The sequence below is a fragment of the Panthera pardus genome, unplaced genomic scaffold (assembly GCF_024362965.1).
Source record: "Panthera pardus isolate Hobbes unplaced genomic scaffold, ASM2436296v1 HiC_scaffold_19, whole genome shotgun sequence".
NCBI classification, from domain to species: Eukaryota; Metazoa; Chordata; class Mammalia; order Carnivora; family Felidae; genus Panthera; species Panthera pardus.
Window position 1 is genome coordinate 6,535,455 of NW_026526754.1, and position 19,553 is coordinate 6,555,007.

Here is a 19,553-nt window from a genome sequence, read left to right on the forward strand (position 1 = left end):
GTATGGGGATGGGGGTCCCAGAGTTCAAGAGAAACAGAGATGTGACACTCACCCCTGTGGGGCACCTTCCCATTCTTTTGTTCTCATCTTCCAGAAGAAGGAAGAAGCAGCCCTTTCCTCTCCTCTCTCTCTCTCCTCATGACCCTAGCCTTCTGCCTCCTGCCTCACTTCTCCTGTGACTAAAAACCACCTGTTTTCTTTGCCTCCTTCCAAGATGACCAGGCTGAACCTTCAGCACTTTGCCCCCTTGCAGGCTCCTCAGAAAACAAAGCAGTCTTTTCTCCCCCAGGGCCTAAGGAAAGTGGGTTGAGGGAACAGCCTGAGCCCCATCTGTCTGCATCTGGAAATGGGGCACAGGGCCGACAGTCACAAGGCAGTAACCCTGGATTCTCTCTCCTCAGGGACCTCAGTCATCCGTGTGACAGCCGTTGATGCAGATGACCCCACCGTGGCAGACCACGCCAGTGTCATGTACCAAATCCTGAAGGGAGAAGAATATTTTGCTATTGATGGTTCTGGTGTGTGTCACTAACCCTCTTGGGCAGGCGCTGGCTTGGAGCCGGGTAGGGACAGATATCCAAGGTGCAGGCACTGAGGGAAGTCCAGTCTGACAGGTGTCAGCTACCATCCAACCACACGATCCCATGGAAACGGTTCTTATACACACGAAAACAAGGTGGCTGGCGAGGGGAGAAGGAAGCAGACAGCTGCCAAGACATGGACTCCAGTCCAGGGAAGAAAATCAGGACCCAAGCAGTGACCCAAGAGGCAGAAGAGAATGCTGGTTAGCAGCTCTGGGTGTAGAGTCGGACAGATCTAGCCTCCAAACCCAGTTCTGCTACTCACTCCCTCTAACAACCTGAGGCAAGTCAACTAGCCTCTGCGAGCCTTAGTTCTCTCACCCTGAAAACAGGAAAATGTATGTTCGTTTTGCATAGCAGCTGTGAAGTTTGAATTACATAATGTATAGAGAACACATGGCCCGCAGTAATTATCCACTCAGTGTGACTTCACAAAAACTGTAAGGACAGAGTCTGGGGAGCAAGACAGAAGTCCAGGTGGTCAGACCTGGGACACACTGTCTTTCTGGGGGGTGGCAGGTGCAAAGTACAGGTACCACCACAACCAATGATGTGCCAAGGCAGGCATCGCTAATGAGTCACAGCACTCTCTCCACGCTGAGCCCGGATGTGGCCTCGCACTCTTTCTCAACACCATGCTCCCAGCAGCCAGGACCAATCTTGGACCAAACCGTTTGGGCAGCTTTGGTCTAGCAGTGCAGGGTGTGAAGGTGGGTGGTGGCTGGCCGGTGGTTCTCAGCTCTGGCTGCACAGTGGAATCACCTGGGGAGCCTTTAAGTCACATGTTAAGTCACCTTATTTGCATCAGCTTTTACGTTAACTCTGGATAGGGCCCAGGCACCAGTGTGTTCTAAAAGCCCTCCAAGTAACATGGCTCCTGCTGGACACTTTTTGCAGGACTCATTTTCACTACAACCAAAAACTTGGACCGAGAGACGCAGGCCAAGTATGAGATCGTGGTGGAAGCACGAGATGCCCAGGGCCTCCGAGGGGACTCAGGCACAGCTACGGTGCTGGTCACTCTGCAGGACGTCAATGACAATTTCCCCATCTTCACCCAAAGTGAGCTCCTCCTCCAGGGCCCTGGGGAGGATGGGGGTTGGGATACTCCAGACTCAGTGGCCTGGGGGATCTTGTGGAGAAGCCCAGAGTCCCTCTACCTCTCCCTAAGGCCCAGAAAAGTCATTTTGGTACAAGGAGGGGGTCTTCTCCCCATCCCTGCACACATTCCCAAGGCTTTCCAAATACCACCTGCCATGGTGCCTTCACAGGCCACAGGGAAATCGCACTCCCTGCTGTGTGCCACCACTTTGCCCAGAGTCCCACTACCAGATAGGAACAGTTTCACCCAGTTTCTATGGGCTCGGAAAAATCCAGGCCCTAGCTAGAAAATCCCTGTGAGCTGGTGAACAGGGATACAGCAAAGTTCCATATCCAGAGCTGAGGCTGAGCCCTGAGCCCACACACAGACTGCTTCTCTCCCCACAAAAAAATGTCTGACAAGAGTTTTTCACACGCCCCGGTTAAGGGTGGGAAGGAAAGTCAGACGGTTCATCACTTGTACCCTCCGATGCTGAGGTGTAATTCAGAGGCTCAGCCATCCCAATGACGGTGGCCTCACTCTATGTGGCAGAAGCTCCCTCACAGCAGGACTTGTCTCTCTTGTCAAATGATAGGTCCCCTAGCAAAAGACCCAGCATACAGTAGGTGTTCAATAACTATTTGTTAAATGGACGGAGGGATGGAAGGATAGATGGAGCAGAATCTCTTTGCCTTGAGACCCAAAATTCCTGTGGTGGTATTACTACTACTATTATTATTATTATTATTATTATTATTATTATTATTATTATTTTGTCATGCCGATTTCCTGTATAAAAATGCATTAGGATAGCATGAGGGACAATCACCTTGTCTATCTCATTAATCCAATGCCCTCGGGGGCACCTTATTTGCATCAGCCAAGTACACATTTGCGGTGCCTGAAGACATCCGTGTGGGCAGCTCCTTGGGCTCTCTGTTTGTTGAGGACCCAGATGAGCCCCAGAACCGGATGACCAAGTACAGCATCGTGCAAGGCGAATACAGGGACACGTTCACCATCGAGACGGACCCCAACCACAACGAGGGCATCATCAAGCCCATGAAGGTTTGTAGGCATGCAGCAACGACATCAGATGTGGGGCTGAGGGCTCCTGGCATTTTCAGGACTCACCCAGGGGCTGCTCCAAGGTCAGAAGCCATTGAAGGTGCACATTCTGGGTCAGCTTAGAGCTGGCCACGTGCTCATGAGCTTGTGACCCTGGAGCTGGGAAAGGGAAGCCAGGAGAGAAGGGTCAGTGCCTTAGGCTGAGTTATCCCAGAAGCAGACCTTAAAGCAAGGATTTGAGTGTAAATAATTTACTTGGGAAGTGATCCCAGGAAGTCTCAGGAGCAGTGACACATAAGAAAAAGGATACAGGGGCACCTGGATGGCTCAGTTGGTTGAGCACCTGACTCTTAATTTCTGCTCAGGTCATGAACTCATCACTCATGAGATCAAGCCCCACATGGCGCTCTACACTCACAGTGCAGAGCCTGCTTGGGATTCTCACTCTCACTTTCGCTCTCCTCTCTGTCCCTCCCCTATTCGTTCTCTCTCTCAAAATAAATAAATAAGCTTTAAAAAAAAAAAAAAGGAATGATACAGGTTCCTTAACTGTCAGGTTAATAGTGCAGGCAAGTGGGGCACAGTCCCACTGGTAACACCCAGGGCACAGGGTGAAATATGCCTCAGAGTTGCAGGGGCTGAGAGAGGGAGCTGCAGGGTCGTCTGAGGGCCCCAGAGGGCGTTCACTCTCACACTTTCTGGCCTGCCCTGGGCACCCACCAAAGTAGAGCCCTGGTAGTGATACAGGCACTTGGAGCAGACAGCCACAGCATGTAAGGAAGCAGGGAGGACTACAGGGGTGGGGGTGGGAGTGGCTACTGGCAGTGGCTGCTGCATACAGACAGAGCAGTCAGGCCAACTGAATCTGGAAGAGGAGGCAAGAGACGTAAAATGCCTCTAGAATGGTCATGCAGAGGACTGGGGGCCCTGGGCCAGGGATGACCCACCTCAAATGGGACATTCTAGAACCCCTCTGCCTGAGCTGGGCCATTCCTGCAGCAGAACTCTCCTGAGGCTATCCCCGGTCCGGCCCCACACTGGGGACCAGAGGCACCTAGGTGAGTCCCATGGCCTCCACGGCACCAAAGCTGTCAGAGAGCGGGGCAGACGAGCATAGATGAACAGGGTAGCCGCGTGTAAGTGCTCCAGCAACCCATGCAAGGAGCAATTACCTGTGTCAGGGAGGCAAGATGGGTTCTGAGAAGACATGTGGCCTCTTGAGTAGGGATTGTGAAGTGGGCAAAGGCAGGAGAAGCATCTTGAGCGAAACCACAAAGAAAAGGCACATATGTAAGGACCTGTGGCTAGAACTAGTAGCTGTGATCTCCTAGAGAGCAGGACTGTGGCTCGCCCACTGTGTGGCCTCAATGCTCAGAACAGGGCCAGTCACAGAGTTAGGGCTGGGGGTGCCCTGAGGTTGTCGAGATGCAGTGGAGGGAAGCCGAGGACAGACAGAGAGCCCTAGCCACTCTCTTGATGACCATGGAAACATCACTTCCCCCATCTGTGAAACTGGTGTCATCCCAGTGCAACCTTGCAAGGTTGCCGTGAAGATCACGTCACGTGCTTGGCTCAGAGCAGGCGTTCACTGCACTTTTCCCTTCCACAGCCCCTGGACTATGAATACATTCAGCAATACATCTTCACCATCGAGGCCACGGATCCCACCATCAACCTCCACCACCTAAGCAGCGCCTCCACCAGAAAAACTGCCCGAGTCATCATCAACGTCACAGATGTGGATGAGCCCCCCAGCTTCCAGCAGCCCTTCTACCACTTCCAGCTGTGGGAGAACCAGAAGAAACCTCTGATCGGCTCAGTGAGGGCCAAAGACCCCGACGCAGCTCGGCGGAGCATTGGGTAAGGGGGTAGAGGGTGTAAGGAAAATGATGATCACGATGATCCTGGCACCTGCGGGACTGACAATAGGGCCCAGGTGGGGAGAATGGCTTCTCCTGGCACACACACACGGGACGTGACAGAGGCAGGACGGGAAGCCCAAGCTCTTCCACTGACCCCCATGACCAGGCGGGACCCTGTCTTGCCCAGGCACCTCTGCCCAGCTCAGTCCTGGCCGTCAGAGCTGTCCGCTGGCTGCGCTACCTTGGAGGGGCTATTCTTTGGAATAACTGGCTCTCACAGGTCCATCTAGGGAGAGCTGATGGTCAAGTGTTCATTTCACACAGTAAAACAACACAAAGATCTGCAACCCCACTTCCAGGTAACACTCATGTTTGTGGCTTCATGTTGTTCTGTCACCCCTCTTCTTCCTGCCCACACAAACATCTACTTACGTTTACAGTAGATTTGATGGTTGCCTGTCTGTCTGTCTGTCTGTCTCTCTGTTCGGGGGTTTTGATTGTTTTCAAAATTTGGGGGGTCATACCATGCCCATCTCATCACCACCTGTTCTTCATCTCCACTAGACTCCCAGCCTCTACCCTCTGGGACCAAAAATATGGTTCTAACCCATGCATTCTAGAGCCATGTAACATTTGATTTTAACACAATCTCATTTTATTCCAGAGGGCTAGCCAATTGTGGCAGCACCATTTATTAAATAAGTCATCACTTCCCCACCTTTGTTATACACCTGAATCCATTTCTGAATCCTCTGTTCTAGCCACTCTTCTGTGGCAAAGCCATTCTGTTTTATTGTAGCAGCTTTACAAAAACCTAGTAGATACAAGCCAAGTCCCTCCCTCATTGCTTTTTTAATTCCTGTAACTTTTATGTGTTCTCAAACATTCACTCTTTCACATGAACTATAAAATTAATTTATCTGTTGTTTAAAAAACATTGGAATTCTTTTTTTTAATTGTTTTAATGTTTATTTATTTTTGAGAGAGAGAGAGACAGAGAGTGTGAGTGGGGGAGGAGCAGAGAGAGAGGGAGACACAGAATCTGAAGCAGGCTCCAGGCTCTGAGCTGTCATGAGACAGAGCCTGACATGGAGCTTGAACCCACAAACAGTGAGATCATGACCTGAGCCAAAATCAGACACTTAACCAACTGAGCCACCCAGGCACCCCAAAAACATTGGAATTCTAAGGAGAATTGTTCTATATCGATTTGGGGAGAATTAATGTTTCTAAGAAATCAGGTCTTCTTACTAAGGTAAAAAAAAATATGTCCCCAAAAATGGAGATTTGGGCCACACTGCACAAGTTTTGGGACTACTGTTTTCATAGCCACACTATTCTAAATAAGCTATAATGATAGTTTTTATTTCTTTATTGAGCCAAGAATTTTTTTTTAAGTGTATTTATTTATTCTGAGAGAGAGGGAGAGCACAAGCAGGGGAGGGACAGAAAAGAGAGAAAGAGAGAGAGAGAGAGAGAGAGAGAGAGAGAGAGAGAGAGAGAATCTCAAGTAGGCTCTGCACTGACAGTGCATAGCCCAATGTGGGGCTCAAACTCACGAACCTGTGAGATCATGACCTGAGCCAAGATCAAGAGCTGGACACTTAACTGACTGAGCCACCCAGGCACTCTGATCCAAGAATTTATTTAAGAGATTGATTTGATTTTTTTCTTTTCATTTACAAGTGGTAGGGTATTTTTTGGTTTTGCTTTAACTTGCTCTGTGATATAATACAACTGTATTTGCATCCATTTTTTCTAGAATATTTAAGATTTTGCTTTATATATTTCAATTTTTCTGTTTATAAAGGTTCATAACTATTTTACCTTCATTACAACTTATAACTTTTATCCTTATGAAATTACCCAACTTGTTCTGCTAAATACTTTGCCTTCGGTTCCACCTTGCCTGATGTTAAGTTTGCCAGTCCTGTTTTCATATTAGTCTTTGCCTGATAGAAGTCTTCCAACCTTTGCTTTTAACTTTTCTAACTTCTGCTTTTCACTTGGCATTAAGTTGTCTCTCAAAATTAGAATGTAATTGGCTTTGCTTTTTAATCTAAACTGAGATGCTTTGGGTTTAACTTATTTACATTTGTCATCAAAAATCATAGGTTTGGGGACGCGTGGGTGGCTCAGTTGGTTAATCGTCTGACTTTGGCTCCGGCCATTACCTTGTGGTTCCTGGGTTCAAACCCCACATCGGGCTCTGTGCTGACAGCTCAGAGCCTGGAGCCTGCTTCAGACTCTGTGTCTCTCTCTCTCTCTGCCCCTCCCTCACTCACATTCTCTCTCAAAAATAAATAAACGGTTTTAAAAAATGATAGGTTTGAGCTTCCTGTTTTAAACCTTGTTACACATTTCTCATTTCTCAAACTTAATGGCTTTTTCCTTTCCTCCCATATATGCTAGAATCTTTTTTTTTCCTTTTTTTTCTCCTAGAGATTGGAATGTGATACATCCATTTTTACTTCTCCCAATGAAACTTACTTCTACCTGTAAAATTAAAAGTGTTTTCCTGGACATTTTCTACTTTGAAATCTCTCTCTCTCTCTCTCTCTCTCTCTCTCTCTCTCTCTTTCTCTCTCTCTCTCTCTCTCTCACACACACACACAATTGCTTTCCTATGTACCATAAAGAAATCAATCATTTCATTTAATTCTTCTGAAAGCAGGCTGTTTTTGGTGGGGCACGGCAGGGATTAGCAGAGAGAGAGGGAGAAAGAGAATCTCAAGCAGGCTCAGCACTGTCAGCACAGAGACTGATGCAGGGCTCAAACCTACACACCATGAGATCATGACCTGAGCCAAAATCAAGAGTCAGACACTTAACTGACTGAGCTACCCGGGTACCCCATCAGGCTTTTATTTTATATTGAGACATTTCTTAGTTAGATGAAATTAAGTTTTCATAAAAATTTTTCAAGACCCTATTTCTGTGCATGATATACTTCCTGAGTTCTTGTATACTTACAAATACCTTAGTTCTTTTGCCTTATGTTAATAATACCAGATATGCTCCTATAATTTTCAGTCTATAGACACTTCCTTTAAAAATACTATCAATGGGGGCGCCTGGGTGGCTCAGTCGGTTGAGCGTCCGACTTCGGCTCAGGTCACGATCTCGCGGTTCCTGAGTTCGAGCCCCGCGTCGGGCTCTGGGCTGATGGCTCAGAGCCTGGAGCCTGCTTCCGATTCTGTGTCTCCCTCTCTCTCTCTGCCCCTCCCCCGTTCATGCTCTGTCTCTCTCTGTCCCAAAAATAAATAAACGTTAAAAAAAAAATTTTTTTTTTAAATAAAAATACTATCAATGTGTTCTAGAATTTAATTTTGTGGGGATATCTGAGATAAGTCTGATTTTCTTCACAAGAACACATTTTTCTGTCTGAACTCTGTTTAGTTCCTCCATATAGCCTTAAAATTCAAAAGTGTCATCAGGATATACATAAACATTGATCTCTTTTAGAAATTATGCCTCATATTAATGACCTCTTTTAATCTTTTAGTCTTAGAGTTGTGTCTTTCTTTAGATCGGAATGTTTTCTCTTATTATATCTTTTGTTACTACTTCTGTTCTATTTGTTCTGGAATTTTCCTAAGCAGTAGCAAATATATACTATATACCTCATATATATATATCTCATTTCTTCATACCTTTTTATTGATTTCTGGAAGAACTTTTCCATTTTTTACTTCATAAATTTAATTTCTTTTCGATCATTTCCTATCTATTCCAGCTCCTTTTTTACTTCTTCCTGGCTCTTGCCCAACCACCTTTTCATTAATGACAAAAACCAACCCCAGCTCTGGTGCACCTGATTAAAACTCCTCCTGCCACAGCTCTCAGAGTGCCACTGATGGAGTCTCAAGGCACCACCTCCAGCCCAGTCAGGGCAGCACTGCTAAAATCGAAGGGGTTATCGCACCTCCCTGATTCCCTCTAGGTGGTCGAACACAATGAGCAGTGAGAGGAGGATGGAGAGGACACAAGGGTTAGACCACGAGGGGTCTCCCCAGCAAAGAACAACAGAAAGTCATGAATTTCTCTCTCCTGGCAGATACTCCATCCGCACGACCAGTGACAAGGGCCAGTTCTTCCGAATAACCAAACAAGGGGACATTTACAATGAGAAAGAGCTGGACAGAGAAGTCTACCCCTGGTATAACCTGACAGTGGAGGCCAAAGAACTGGATTCCAGCGGTGAGTGGTCCCAGATGCTAGGGGACCTGGGCTTTTCTCCTTTCCCTCATTCCTTCAAAAGAGGCATAATCTGTCATTTTGGGGCTCTGGGGGTATCATAAGCTCCCGCTGAAGCACTACTTGGCTGGGATACTATAGAGCCTCTATCCCCAAGGTGTGGATGGACCAGCAGCACCCACATCACCTGCAACCTGGTTGGAAGGGTAGAATCCTGGGCAACCCCCAGACCGAATCAGAACCTCTTGCACATTACAGCTGAAGAAGCACTGTCATAAAAGAGACTGCTAGATGTCCCTGTGATGAGAATCACTAAGGCACCTTTTAAACACAGAGCCTTTCCTAGAGGTTCTGGTCCAGTGATCCAGAAATGGGGCCAAGGAATGTGTATCGAACAAGTACCACATGATTCTTATTACCATGGATGTTTGGAAAAGACTGTCTGGGGGGAAAGGAAGGGGACAATTTATATGCCAGTCAGTGGGTTGAATTCAAAATATGAAGCAGCTTCCAACTTCAAGATTATTAGGTTCTCCAGATTAGTGTAACTTTTGCCAGAGGGAAAGGCAAGTGTTGGGATTTTAAAAATTTTTTTTAATGTTTTATTTTATTTTTGAGACAGAGAGAGACAGAGAATGGATGGGGGAAGGTCAGAGAGAGAGGGAGACACAGAATCTGACGCAGGGTCCAGGCTCTGAGCTGTCAGCAGAGAGCCCGACACGGGGCTCGAATTCACAGACCATGAGGTCATGACCTGAGCCGAAGTTGGAAGCTCAACCAACTGAGCCACCCAGCCACCCCAAGTGTTGGGATTTTATATCCTTTACTTACATGAGAAAAATCACAGCTCCAGGAGATAGATTAATATCCTCGCCTTACCCAGGAGACCACCAGGGCCTGGGCGGGGGCGGTGACTTGACCAAGGCCCCACTGGTGCTACCCTAGAGTGTCCCCTGCCTCCTTCTGGGCTTCCCAGACTTGGTCATCACCCCTGCCATGGCACACAAGCTCCAACTGTGATGGACTCTTGCGGGTTTTCCAGATCAGTCTTTACCCCTTTCTTCCCCATCTAATCTCATTTGCACATTTTTAAACGTTAAAGTAATGGTTTGTTGTTCATTTTACAATATGGGATGGGGCGCCTGGGTGGCTCAGTCAGTTAAGCGTCTGACTTCGGCTCAGGTCATGATCTCGCGGTCGGTGAGTTCAAGCCCCATGTCAGGCTCTATGCTGACAGTTCAGAGCCTAGAGCCTGCTTCGGATTCTGTGTCTCCCTCTCTCACTGCACCCCCCACCCCACCGCTCGCATTCTGCCTCTCTCTCCCTTAAAAAATAAATAAACGTTAAAAAATGTTTTAAATATGGGAAAAACTGAAAAGAAGAAAATCATTCCCCTATAACCCCACCATACAGAGATAATTACTGTTGACACTTCAGTGCACTTTCTCTGGTCTTTTTTTTTCTATACATATTTTCATGTAAGTGAGACCACAATATTTATATAAAAAACAGATCCTGCATTTTTACTTAGCCTTATTTCACAGCCATTTTCATATAATACTAAAATATCTTTATTACATTTTTAAATGTAATTTACATGGGCATTGTAAATAGCCACATGTTCCATTCTTTGAAAGTGGTTTAATATGTTAACCCCAACTCACTTAGGTTGCTTACCTTTTAATTATTTTGTAATAAATTAATTTTATTTATTTAAATAAATTATATTTGTTTAATTTAATTTAATTAAAACTTTCTTTAATTTGCTTGCATTGTTTACCTTCTTGATTCTTACAAGTAACTGTTTAGTAAACATCCCTGTGCATGAAGCTGAACACCCTTCCCTTCCTCTCCCAGCCCTTTCATCCAGAACACCAACCCTGGCCCCTCTTCCAGAGGTCCATAGCCCCCTCTTCCTGCAAAAAGGTCACCCCTCCAGGACTCCCCATCCACATACTTTCTACCCCTGGGACTGGCATCAATCTGAGTCAATGGCAGTCAGGAGCCCTTTCTCCCTGCAGGGTACTCCACAGGCAAAGAATCCATTGTCCAAGTCCACATTGAAATTATGGATGAAAATGACAACGCTCCAGAGTTCGCCCAGCCCTACGAGCCCAGAGTGTGTGAGAATGCTGCCCAGGGCAAGGTGAGTCCAGCTCAGCTGGGAGGGTGAGGCACGCTCACAGAAGATGGGCTGAGAGGCAGCACCTCCCACCCACGGTCAGCTGGCATTTCACTGAGCTTAATGTAACCTGCACAACAGCCTTGAGGAAAGGTGATGTTATCCCCACTTTATAGATGGAGAAACTGAGGCTCAGGGAGAACGTATGAAGAATACACTGGTGGGGAGGTTGGTCCAAAGGGTGGCTTTGTGGAGACTATTTAGGCTGGTGTTGCAGAAAAGATGCAGCCACGGTCAGATCTGATACCAAAGTCACCATCACTGATCCCCCAGCCACCCCAACACCACCACTGACTGCCCCCCATTTTCCACATTCCAGCTGGTCGTGCAAATCTCGGCAATAGATAAGGACGTAACGCCGCGAGATGTGAAATTCAAATTCTCTCTGAGCACTGAGGACAGCAACTTCACCCTGACAGATAATCACGGTATGCATCAAAGTAGTCAGCTTGGCTACTGGCAAGGGCAGGGGCACAGTTAGTTGAGTCTTGAAGCACCAGGGTCAAGAACCAAGCCAACCAAGTGGGGGCAAGCCCTCACTGGGGTCTTCAAGTTACAGGATATTTTGTACAACTCCTTACGGGGCTGTGCAATGATCAGAGCTAATCTGGCCAAACTGCCAAGTCCACATTCTCCATAAGATGCTCAGGTCAGCAAGGAATATAGAATAGATATGGGGTGCAGACGCTTGCTCAGTTCACGATCTAGCCAGTGGAGTCCTTCCCACACTGGATCTCTATGCTCAGCACAGCTGCAAATTCTCTATGAATTCTGAGGTCACTACCAAAGAGTCAAAACTGGAAACGTGAAATCCAAATGCCAAGAATACAGTGAACTTTGTCTTATTTCAGCTACAATGACTACTTACCACCAGGTGGCCCCAGGACAGGATCTGGTCCACTCCTCACAGCCCAGAGTCTGTGATATCAGCAGTGCCAGTCAGAGCTTCTGATGAGCATACACTTACAAGAGTGACGATGCTGAGCTGACTGAATTCCAGGCAAAAGTAGGCATGCTTCCGTGGCCTCAGTGGCTTCCTGAGGAAAACAGAAAATCCCTCTTGGGTCTAATAGAGCAATCCTTCACCCAGCACAGAGTAGCGTTCCTGCCTTTCTCTGATGGCAAAACTGTGGCGGATGAGGATTCATTCCTGTATAGAAGAGCCAGTGCCACCTGTGAGGAAGGTCAGGGTCCCTGAAGGTGGAAGGCAGACCCAGGGGATCAGCCACAGACTCATCCTTAAAGAGCCATTCTTAGAGAAAAGGTGGCCACGATGTGTTGACGGTCAATTACAAACCATTCAAACGTTCAGCTGTCTTTAGTAGTAAACAATGTGGCAAAAATACTTGTCACCCCACCCCCCATCTCCACCTCAATCCCACCTCAGAGGGGGTCTGCATTGGCATAGAAAACTTAAGTGCCACCCCAAAGACACCCCATGTACAACCAGGAGGGAAGCCTGTTGGTGCCAGATTCACTTACAGCATGAATGTCCTGTTATGATATTAAGTGAATGTAGTGAGAAATCTCTAATTTCTCTCAAAGTATCAATGGCCATATAGCTATTATTTTTAATTATAATAGACATGGTTACTTAGTAGCAAAATGTAATGAGCTTTCATTTGAAATCTAAAAGACAGACCCCTTTGCTTTGGGAGCTGACCCAAAGGGAGTCAGCTTCCTGAGGAAGCTGACCCTGCAGGGCTAGATAAATCCTGGAGCAGGGAATCCCTAGACCCTCTGGCCACCAGCATCATAACCTCCCAGAAGCCTACAAAAGGCAGATTATCTGGCGTCTGATCATGAAATGTGGGTGTGGGAGATGGGGGGAGGGGTAGGAAAATGGCAGCGAAGGGGGAGCAGGGCTCTGAAAATCTGTTTAAAAATCTCCCTGGGGGATTCTTCAGTACATGGAACCACTGACCGGAGCTGGGAGGGGCAGCCAATATTTGGGCCAAAGCGTATGTGCAGTTCCAGCCTGCCTAGGACATCCTCAGTTACTGTGTCATTCCTTTGGTGCCCCAGGGAACATGTGCATTGTTTTCACTTTCTAATGGATTTTCAGGAATAGCAGAAACAGCCTTCAAAGTTAGCCCAGTGCTGAAAGACTTTGAAAAACTTTATTTTTCCCCATTGTCAAAGCTTGCAAAAATGCATTAATTGAGCCCAAAGAGAACCACCTGTTATTGCAGTAGGGTTAGGAAAGAGGAGGTGGGGGTCAGACGTATCAGTTGCCCACAGAAACAGAAGGCAAGGACTTTACATTTTGGCCAAGCCATTCTTTTTTTTTTTTTTTTTTAATTTTTTTTAACATTTATTTATTTCTGAGACACAGAGAGAGACAGAGCATGAGCATGGGAGAGGCAGAGAGAGAGGGAGACACAGAATCCAAAGCAGGCTCCAAGTTGTCAACACAGAGCCTGATGCGGGGCTCGAACTCACAAACTGTGAGTTCGTGACCTGAGCCAAAGTCGGATGCTTAACCAACTGAGCCACCCAGGCGCCCCCTGGGCGAGCCATTCTTAAAGGCTATGTCAAGGCAGCTGCCCAAAATATCCCCTCTCTGGAGGAACAGACCTGCACTCAAATGGCTAAAACATGAGGCAGGGGATACAAAGGGCAGAGAAGCAGACTGCCCATGGGCTGGTGCAGTCACGGAGGGTCCCCTGGAGGAGGCAAGCCACATCATCAGTGTGCACGAGGGGACAGGCACTCTGGAAGCCAGAGCCTGACTCTGCAGCCCCGGTATTTCCAGATAACACGGCCAACATCACAGTCAAGTACGGACAGTTTGACCGGGAGCGTGCCAAGGTCCACTATCTGCCTGTGCTCATCTCAGACAACGGGAGGCCGAGCCTCACAGGCACCAGCACACTGGTCGTGACTGTCTGCAAGTGCAATGAGCATGGCGAGTTCACCTACTGTGAGGAGATGGCTGCCCAGGCAGGTGTCAGCATCCAGGCGCTGGTAGCCATCTTCCTCTGCATCCTCACCATCACAGGTCAGTGCCTACGATGGGGGAGGGAACGATGGTGGGGAGCGCTTCACAGGAGGAGGAAGAGACCAGGGATCCAGGCGCAAGCCTGCTTGCAGCCCATATCCCACCCTGGGCCTCAAGGTTCCGTAGCAGGACAGAGGAATAAAAGCTCTAGCTCCCTGGATGCCAAAAGGTGGGGGTAGATGTGGGGGGAAAGGGAGAGTTCAAGGCCTTTCCCTTACTTTAAAATACCTCATATATGACATCCATTCATTCATTCATTCATTCAATTTATACGTTTTGAGCACTTACAGCATTCTAGGCACTGTTCTAGGCATTTATTTCCATGAAACCTATTTTGAAAAAAAAATCCTCTTTGGGGGGAAAAAAATAGAAAATTTAAAAAATTCCAGCTTAGATAGCCGCTAGTGGCTTCCTTTCCTTTTTTAGGATTCCTCCAGACTTGATATCTTTTTTTTTTTTTTCTCTTGTTTGGGCCTCAGAAATTTTAGGAGCATTTTAGGCCTTGCCTTGGTTTGGGTTACTCAGGAAGCAGACCCTGGGACAAGGACTGGGGTACAAGTGGTTTATTTGGGAAGTGCTCCCAGGAAGCCCTAGAAGGAAGAGAGGGGAGTGAAACAGGGGAGGGAGGCAGCTGATGAAGGAAGCATTGTCTCGCAAGTTACTAGTAAGGGTCACTGGAGCTCCCTGTCACTGGGGATGGAGAAGGAGCGGGGCACTGTCAGCAAGAGTTTATCCACCAGTTCCCCTCAGCTGACGGTGGGGGGGTTCCTCCCAGTGGAATACATTCTCCTGCACCAGCCCTGAGATGGAGCAGGGGCCGGCCCTCTAGAGGAAAGTTGGAGATCTCCCTGTCACTGAAATGATAGGCCCTGGGGGTGAGGTGCGGTTCCCACGTTATGTCCTCCAGGCTTTTCCTGCCAGTGGCTCTCCTTAGAGGCCCCCTGGGTGTGCCACCTTCCTGAGGCTTCTCTGGCAAAGAGTCTAGACTCAGAACCCCTTTTAATAATAATTAGTAATAATAATGACAATGATATCACCACCAAACGTAGAATACACTTAATCTCATAAGTACCTTGCCAAATATAAACAAAGCAGGGAAGCCATCACTTTTATCGACAAGGAAACTAGAGCTCAGACAGGGTGTCCCAGCTTCTCTTACATACTTAACAGTTTGTTAAGTAACTCAAGGCCAGAAGGACAGAGTCTGGGGGATGCTGTGACCTAATTTTAGGAGCTCTCTGTGCCACATGGACCACCCATCCTCAGGGGTTGGTGACCCTCGCAGTCACACCCCTCAGAGCTCTGAGCAGGGTCAGTATCTACACCACTGCCCAACCACGTGACCCCAGGCAAGCCACTCAGCCTCCCTGAGGTCAGTTTGCTTAAGGGTAAAATGGGGAGAATAATACCTGCCCTGAGTGAAATAACACGAGAACGTGTCCAGTATGGAGCCAGCACATATCCAATAGGTGCCCAAGAACAGCTGCCGTGAGAGCCATGGGCAGCATGCCTGCCAGCACCACTGTTATCCAGCAGCAGCAGCAGCACGGCCATCAACAAAACAATGGTTCGGAATCTCCGCACTCCGAATTTCAACTCCATTCCCTTCCCCATTTCTTCTCCAACCTCTGGCCTCCCCACCTTTGCACACAACATAGAAGGATCTGCCACAGTGGTGGGGGAGACAGGAAATGTGGGCGTAGGTAGATGGGGTTGAGACTGGCAGGAGAGAATGAACTTAGGGGAGTCCCACTCTGTTCCTCTTCCCCCACCTCCACCAGTGGCTATGACAGCCAGTCAGGACCAAATCCCCAGGGAAGGAGGGTCTGTCCCAAGGGGGCAGGAGGCACGACTCTGACCCACGGAGGGCGGAGGTTGCGGGGGCGGGGGGGGGGGGGGGGGTACCCACAAGGTGTCTAGACCAAACCAACCTCCGCCTTGGCCCAGGTGTCGCTGGGATGCTGGGCTGGCCCGGGAATTTCCAGGGAGGAGGGGAGGACGCAGGTGAGCCCGAGGGCCAGCTGGGCCGGGTCTGACTAGCTCTGGCTCGCTGCAGTGATCACCCTCCTCATCTTCCTGCGGCGGCGGCTCCGGAAGCAGGCCCGTGCCCACGGCAAGAGCGTGCCCGAGATCCACGAGCAGCTGGTCACCTATGACGAGGAGGGCGGAGGCGAGATGGACACCACCAGCTACGACGTGTCGGTGCTCAACTCGGTGCGGCAGGGCGGGGCCAAGCCCCCGCGGCCCACGCTGGAGGCGGGGCCGTCCGTCTACGCGCAGGTGCAGAAGCCTCCGCGGCACGGCGCGGTGCACGGCGGGCCGGGGGAGATGGCCGCCATGATCGAGGTGAAGAAGGACGAGGCCGACCACGACGGCGCAGGCCCGCCCTACGACACGCTGCACATCTACGGCTACGAGGGCTCCGAGTCCATCGCCGAGTCCCTCAGCTCTCTGGGTACCGATTCATCCGACTCGGACGTCGATTACGACTTTCTCAATGACTGGGGCCCCAGGTTCAAGATGCTGGCCGAGCTGTACCGCTCAGACCCCCAGGTGGAGCTGGTGTACTAGGGAGACGTGGGCCTCCAGGTCTGGGGACCCAAACCTCTGCAGCGCGGGCCAGTCGGACAACAGGCACTGAGCCCGCAAATTGTAGCACTGACACCCTAGCCCAGCAGCCCTTCTTCGTGGGTCCCAGAGAGTTCACCACCTCGGGTAGCAAACTCCAGGTCCCTGAAATGTCCAGGAACATACTTCAAGTGATAGCTACCCCCTAAACTCTGGAAGATCCAGGCTGGTGTTCTGTCTCGGCTTGGACATCCATAACCCTGTCACCTGGGACCACGGGTCCTACTCAAAGACTTGCTGTGGCTCCTTAAAGCAGCTTATGGTTCAAAAGCCAGGGGGAGATCTTCCCCAACCCCCTCCCCCCTCCCCCGGTGAGGTTGGTGAGATCCTGGTGCCTGTCTGCCTGGAGCAAAGGGCATGGCCTGTGGGGCAAGACTCTCTGCAGCCCAGTCCCACCAGAGACTGGAACCATCCATCATGCCAGCCCTGCTTGAACTTCCTCACGCTCTCCCAAGTCCCCACCACTCCCAGCCTCTCCCCAGGTCTGTCAAGAAGGATGAGTGGGTCCCTTGACAGCTACCAAACTTGGGTCCCGAGGTGACCTCGCTGGCCTACCACACCTGTAACTGCTGTACTGAGCACTGAAAATTCAACCAAAGTCAGGAAAACGGCTTGTTGAACTTTGAAGCAACTGTGAATCCATCCTGGAGGGACAGTGGAGACCAAGTGTGACAGATCATATGCTGAGGGCCACCTGCACACCCACACCCTCGGGAGAGGGCCTGGAGTAGCTGTGACCCCAATTTGAGTCTCATCGACACCCCATCAGTTTTGCCTGGGAAGTGGAGCAGATGTTCCCCAGAGCAGAAGACCTCTCCCCTTATCTTCCTGGCCCAGTCACTCCTTCACTTTCTTTCTCTGTCTCTCTCTCCATCTACTCCTTATCTCTTGACTTGAAGGCCCTCAAGATGTGACCCTCAGCAACTCTGGTCAAAGTCCAAACCCAAACATGACTGCACAACAGAACTGTGTCATTTGCCTTTACGCACCTCGTTTGTTGCCACATCTCAGGAAACCCTGGCAGGGCCTCATCCCTCAGGCACACCCTGCCTTACCCATGCCCTGTGGTCATCTGTGCATCTCCCACTTTCAGCTAAATCTGGAACATTCCACTGCAAACACACCCTGGGGAAGTGGCATCACTCAACGGGAGAGGGCAGGAAAGGAGGCAAACTCTCCAATTCACGCTTGGTCATGGACTGAGGTTCCCCTCTGGGCAAGGGCCCTCACACTTCAGGAGACTGTAAATAACACTTGACTTTTTTTTTAAACCAATAACTACTATATATATATATATATACATATATATATGTATATGTATATATATATTTTTTTTTTTTTACTAATAATACTTACATATTTCTAGCTCTCACAAACATATAGAATAAAGGTTTTTGCATAATAAGTGGGTTGCTATTTAGGTTAACAATTTTAATTCAGATTTTTTAGTTGGATGAACAAATTCCTGTAACCTTCTTTTTCCTATCATTGTAGTTATTGCTCTAGTGATAATAACTATATATTGGCCACACTGGTGCATGGGATGTACTGTATTTTTTTATACCTAAATAAAGAAAATTCTTGAAATCCTTTTATTTCTAGAGCTGAATAAGCTCATGTGAAACACATACACACATACACATTATCACCACCACCACCTTCATCAAAAAAGGAACCCAGGGTGCAAGGGGATATTTGCAATTAGGATTTCAGAGACACTCACTCTGTATTGCAGCAAAGAATAATAACAGACACCTAATCCAACCCCCTTTCCTCCCAGAGCCCAATGCCTTCACTTGGCGTCTGTACATGCCCCCCCAGTCCTATCTCCACCCTACACAGTAGGCAGGGCCTGTGGAATCTGGAGCTGCCACACCATTTCCATGATGGGGTTAGTGAGAGTCATCAGCAGTGAGGGAGGAAGTCAACCTCTAATTGGCTGATTGACAGGAGTGAACAGGTGGCACTTTATTGGGGTGTCTGGGCCCAATATTGGGGTCCTGCCTTGAAAACCTCACGATCAAAATGAGAAGAAACGTCCTTGTCAGACTCAGGTCTTGAATTGAGGAAGTGGGGGTTGAAGTTCACTTCATCAAGGCCTCTGCTCCTTGACCCCTACCAGCGGGGATTCCTGGGGATTATTTCTTCCAGGGATGGTATTTTGTAAACTGTGCTCTGGATAAACTCTAGTTCCTGGAGCTCTCAGGGGTCAAGTTGTCCTAATTCCAACTTTGCTCTTCCTTTGTGATTGCCTTTTTGATCCATTGGTTATTTGGAATGCATTATTTAATTTTCACATATTTGTGAATTTTTCAAATTCCCTGCTATTATTGATTTCTAATTTCATTCCCTCATGTTCAGAGAACATAATTTTCATGATTTCAGTCCTTATAAATTTATTGAGGCTTGTTTTATGCCTTAACATGTTTCATCCTGTCCAATATTCTGTGCACCTGAGAGGAATGTGTATTCTGCTGCTGGTAGTGGAGTATTCTGTAGCTGTTAGATGTACCAGTTTATAGTGTTGTTCAAGTCTTTTACCCCCTCACTGATCTTCTGTCTAGTTATAGTCTATCCATTATTGAAAGTGGGGTGCTGAAATCGCCCAACTATTATTGTTGAGTTGTCTGTTTCTCCCTTCAATTCTGTCAGTTTTTGCTCCATGTATTTTGAGTCTCTATTGTTAGGAATGTAAAGGTTTCTAATTGTTATATCATCCTGAAGGACTGATGCAGTTAGCGTTGTAAAATGTACTTTTGTATCTGGTAACAATTTTTATCAGTCTATTTTGTCTAATATTAGTATAGTCACTCCAGCTCTCTTTGCTTAGTTTACATAGGATATCTTTTTCCATCCTTTTACTTTCAACCAATATGTGTCTTTTAATACAAAGTGTGTCTTCTGTGGACAAAGTATAATTGGATCATGGCAATTTATCCATCTTACCAATCTC

The 19,553-nt window shown here is 48.1% G+C and overlaps 1 protein-coding gene across 1 annotated transcript in view; it reads left to right on the plus strand.

Moving 5' to 3' along the window:
* The window catches only part of CDH5 (cadherin 5), a 34,019-nt gene extending 15,832 nt beyond the window's left edge, over positions 1-18,187 (plus strand). Inside the window, exons 4-12 of the mRNA XM_019455730.2 lie at positions 402-518; positions 1,479-1,643; positions 2,543-2,730; positions 4,340-4,590; positions 8,650-8,792; positions 10,811-10,935; positions 11,291-11,399; positions 13,727-13,972; positions 16,029-18,187. Of these exons, the coding sequence (XP_019311275.1) occupies positions 402-518; positions 1,479-1,643; positions 2,543-2,730; positions 4,340-4,590; positions 8,650-8,792; positions 10,811-10,935; positions 11,291-11,399; positions 13,727-13,972; positions 16,029-16,543 (1,859 nt within the window). The 3' untranslated portion in view covers positions 16,544-18,187. The remainder of the gene's footprint in view (positions 1-401; positions 519-1,478; positions 1,644-2,542; positions 2,731-4,339; positions 4,591-8,649; positions 8,793-10,810; positions 10,936-11,290; positions 11,400-13,726; positions 13,973-16,028) is intronic.
* The last annotated feature ends 1,366 nt before the right edge of the window (positions 18,188-19,553 follow it).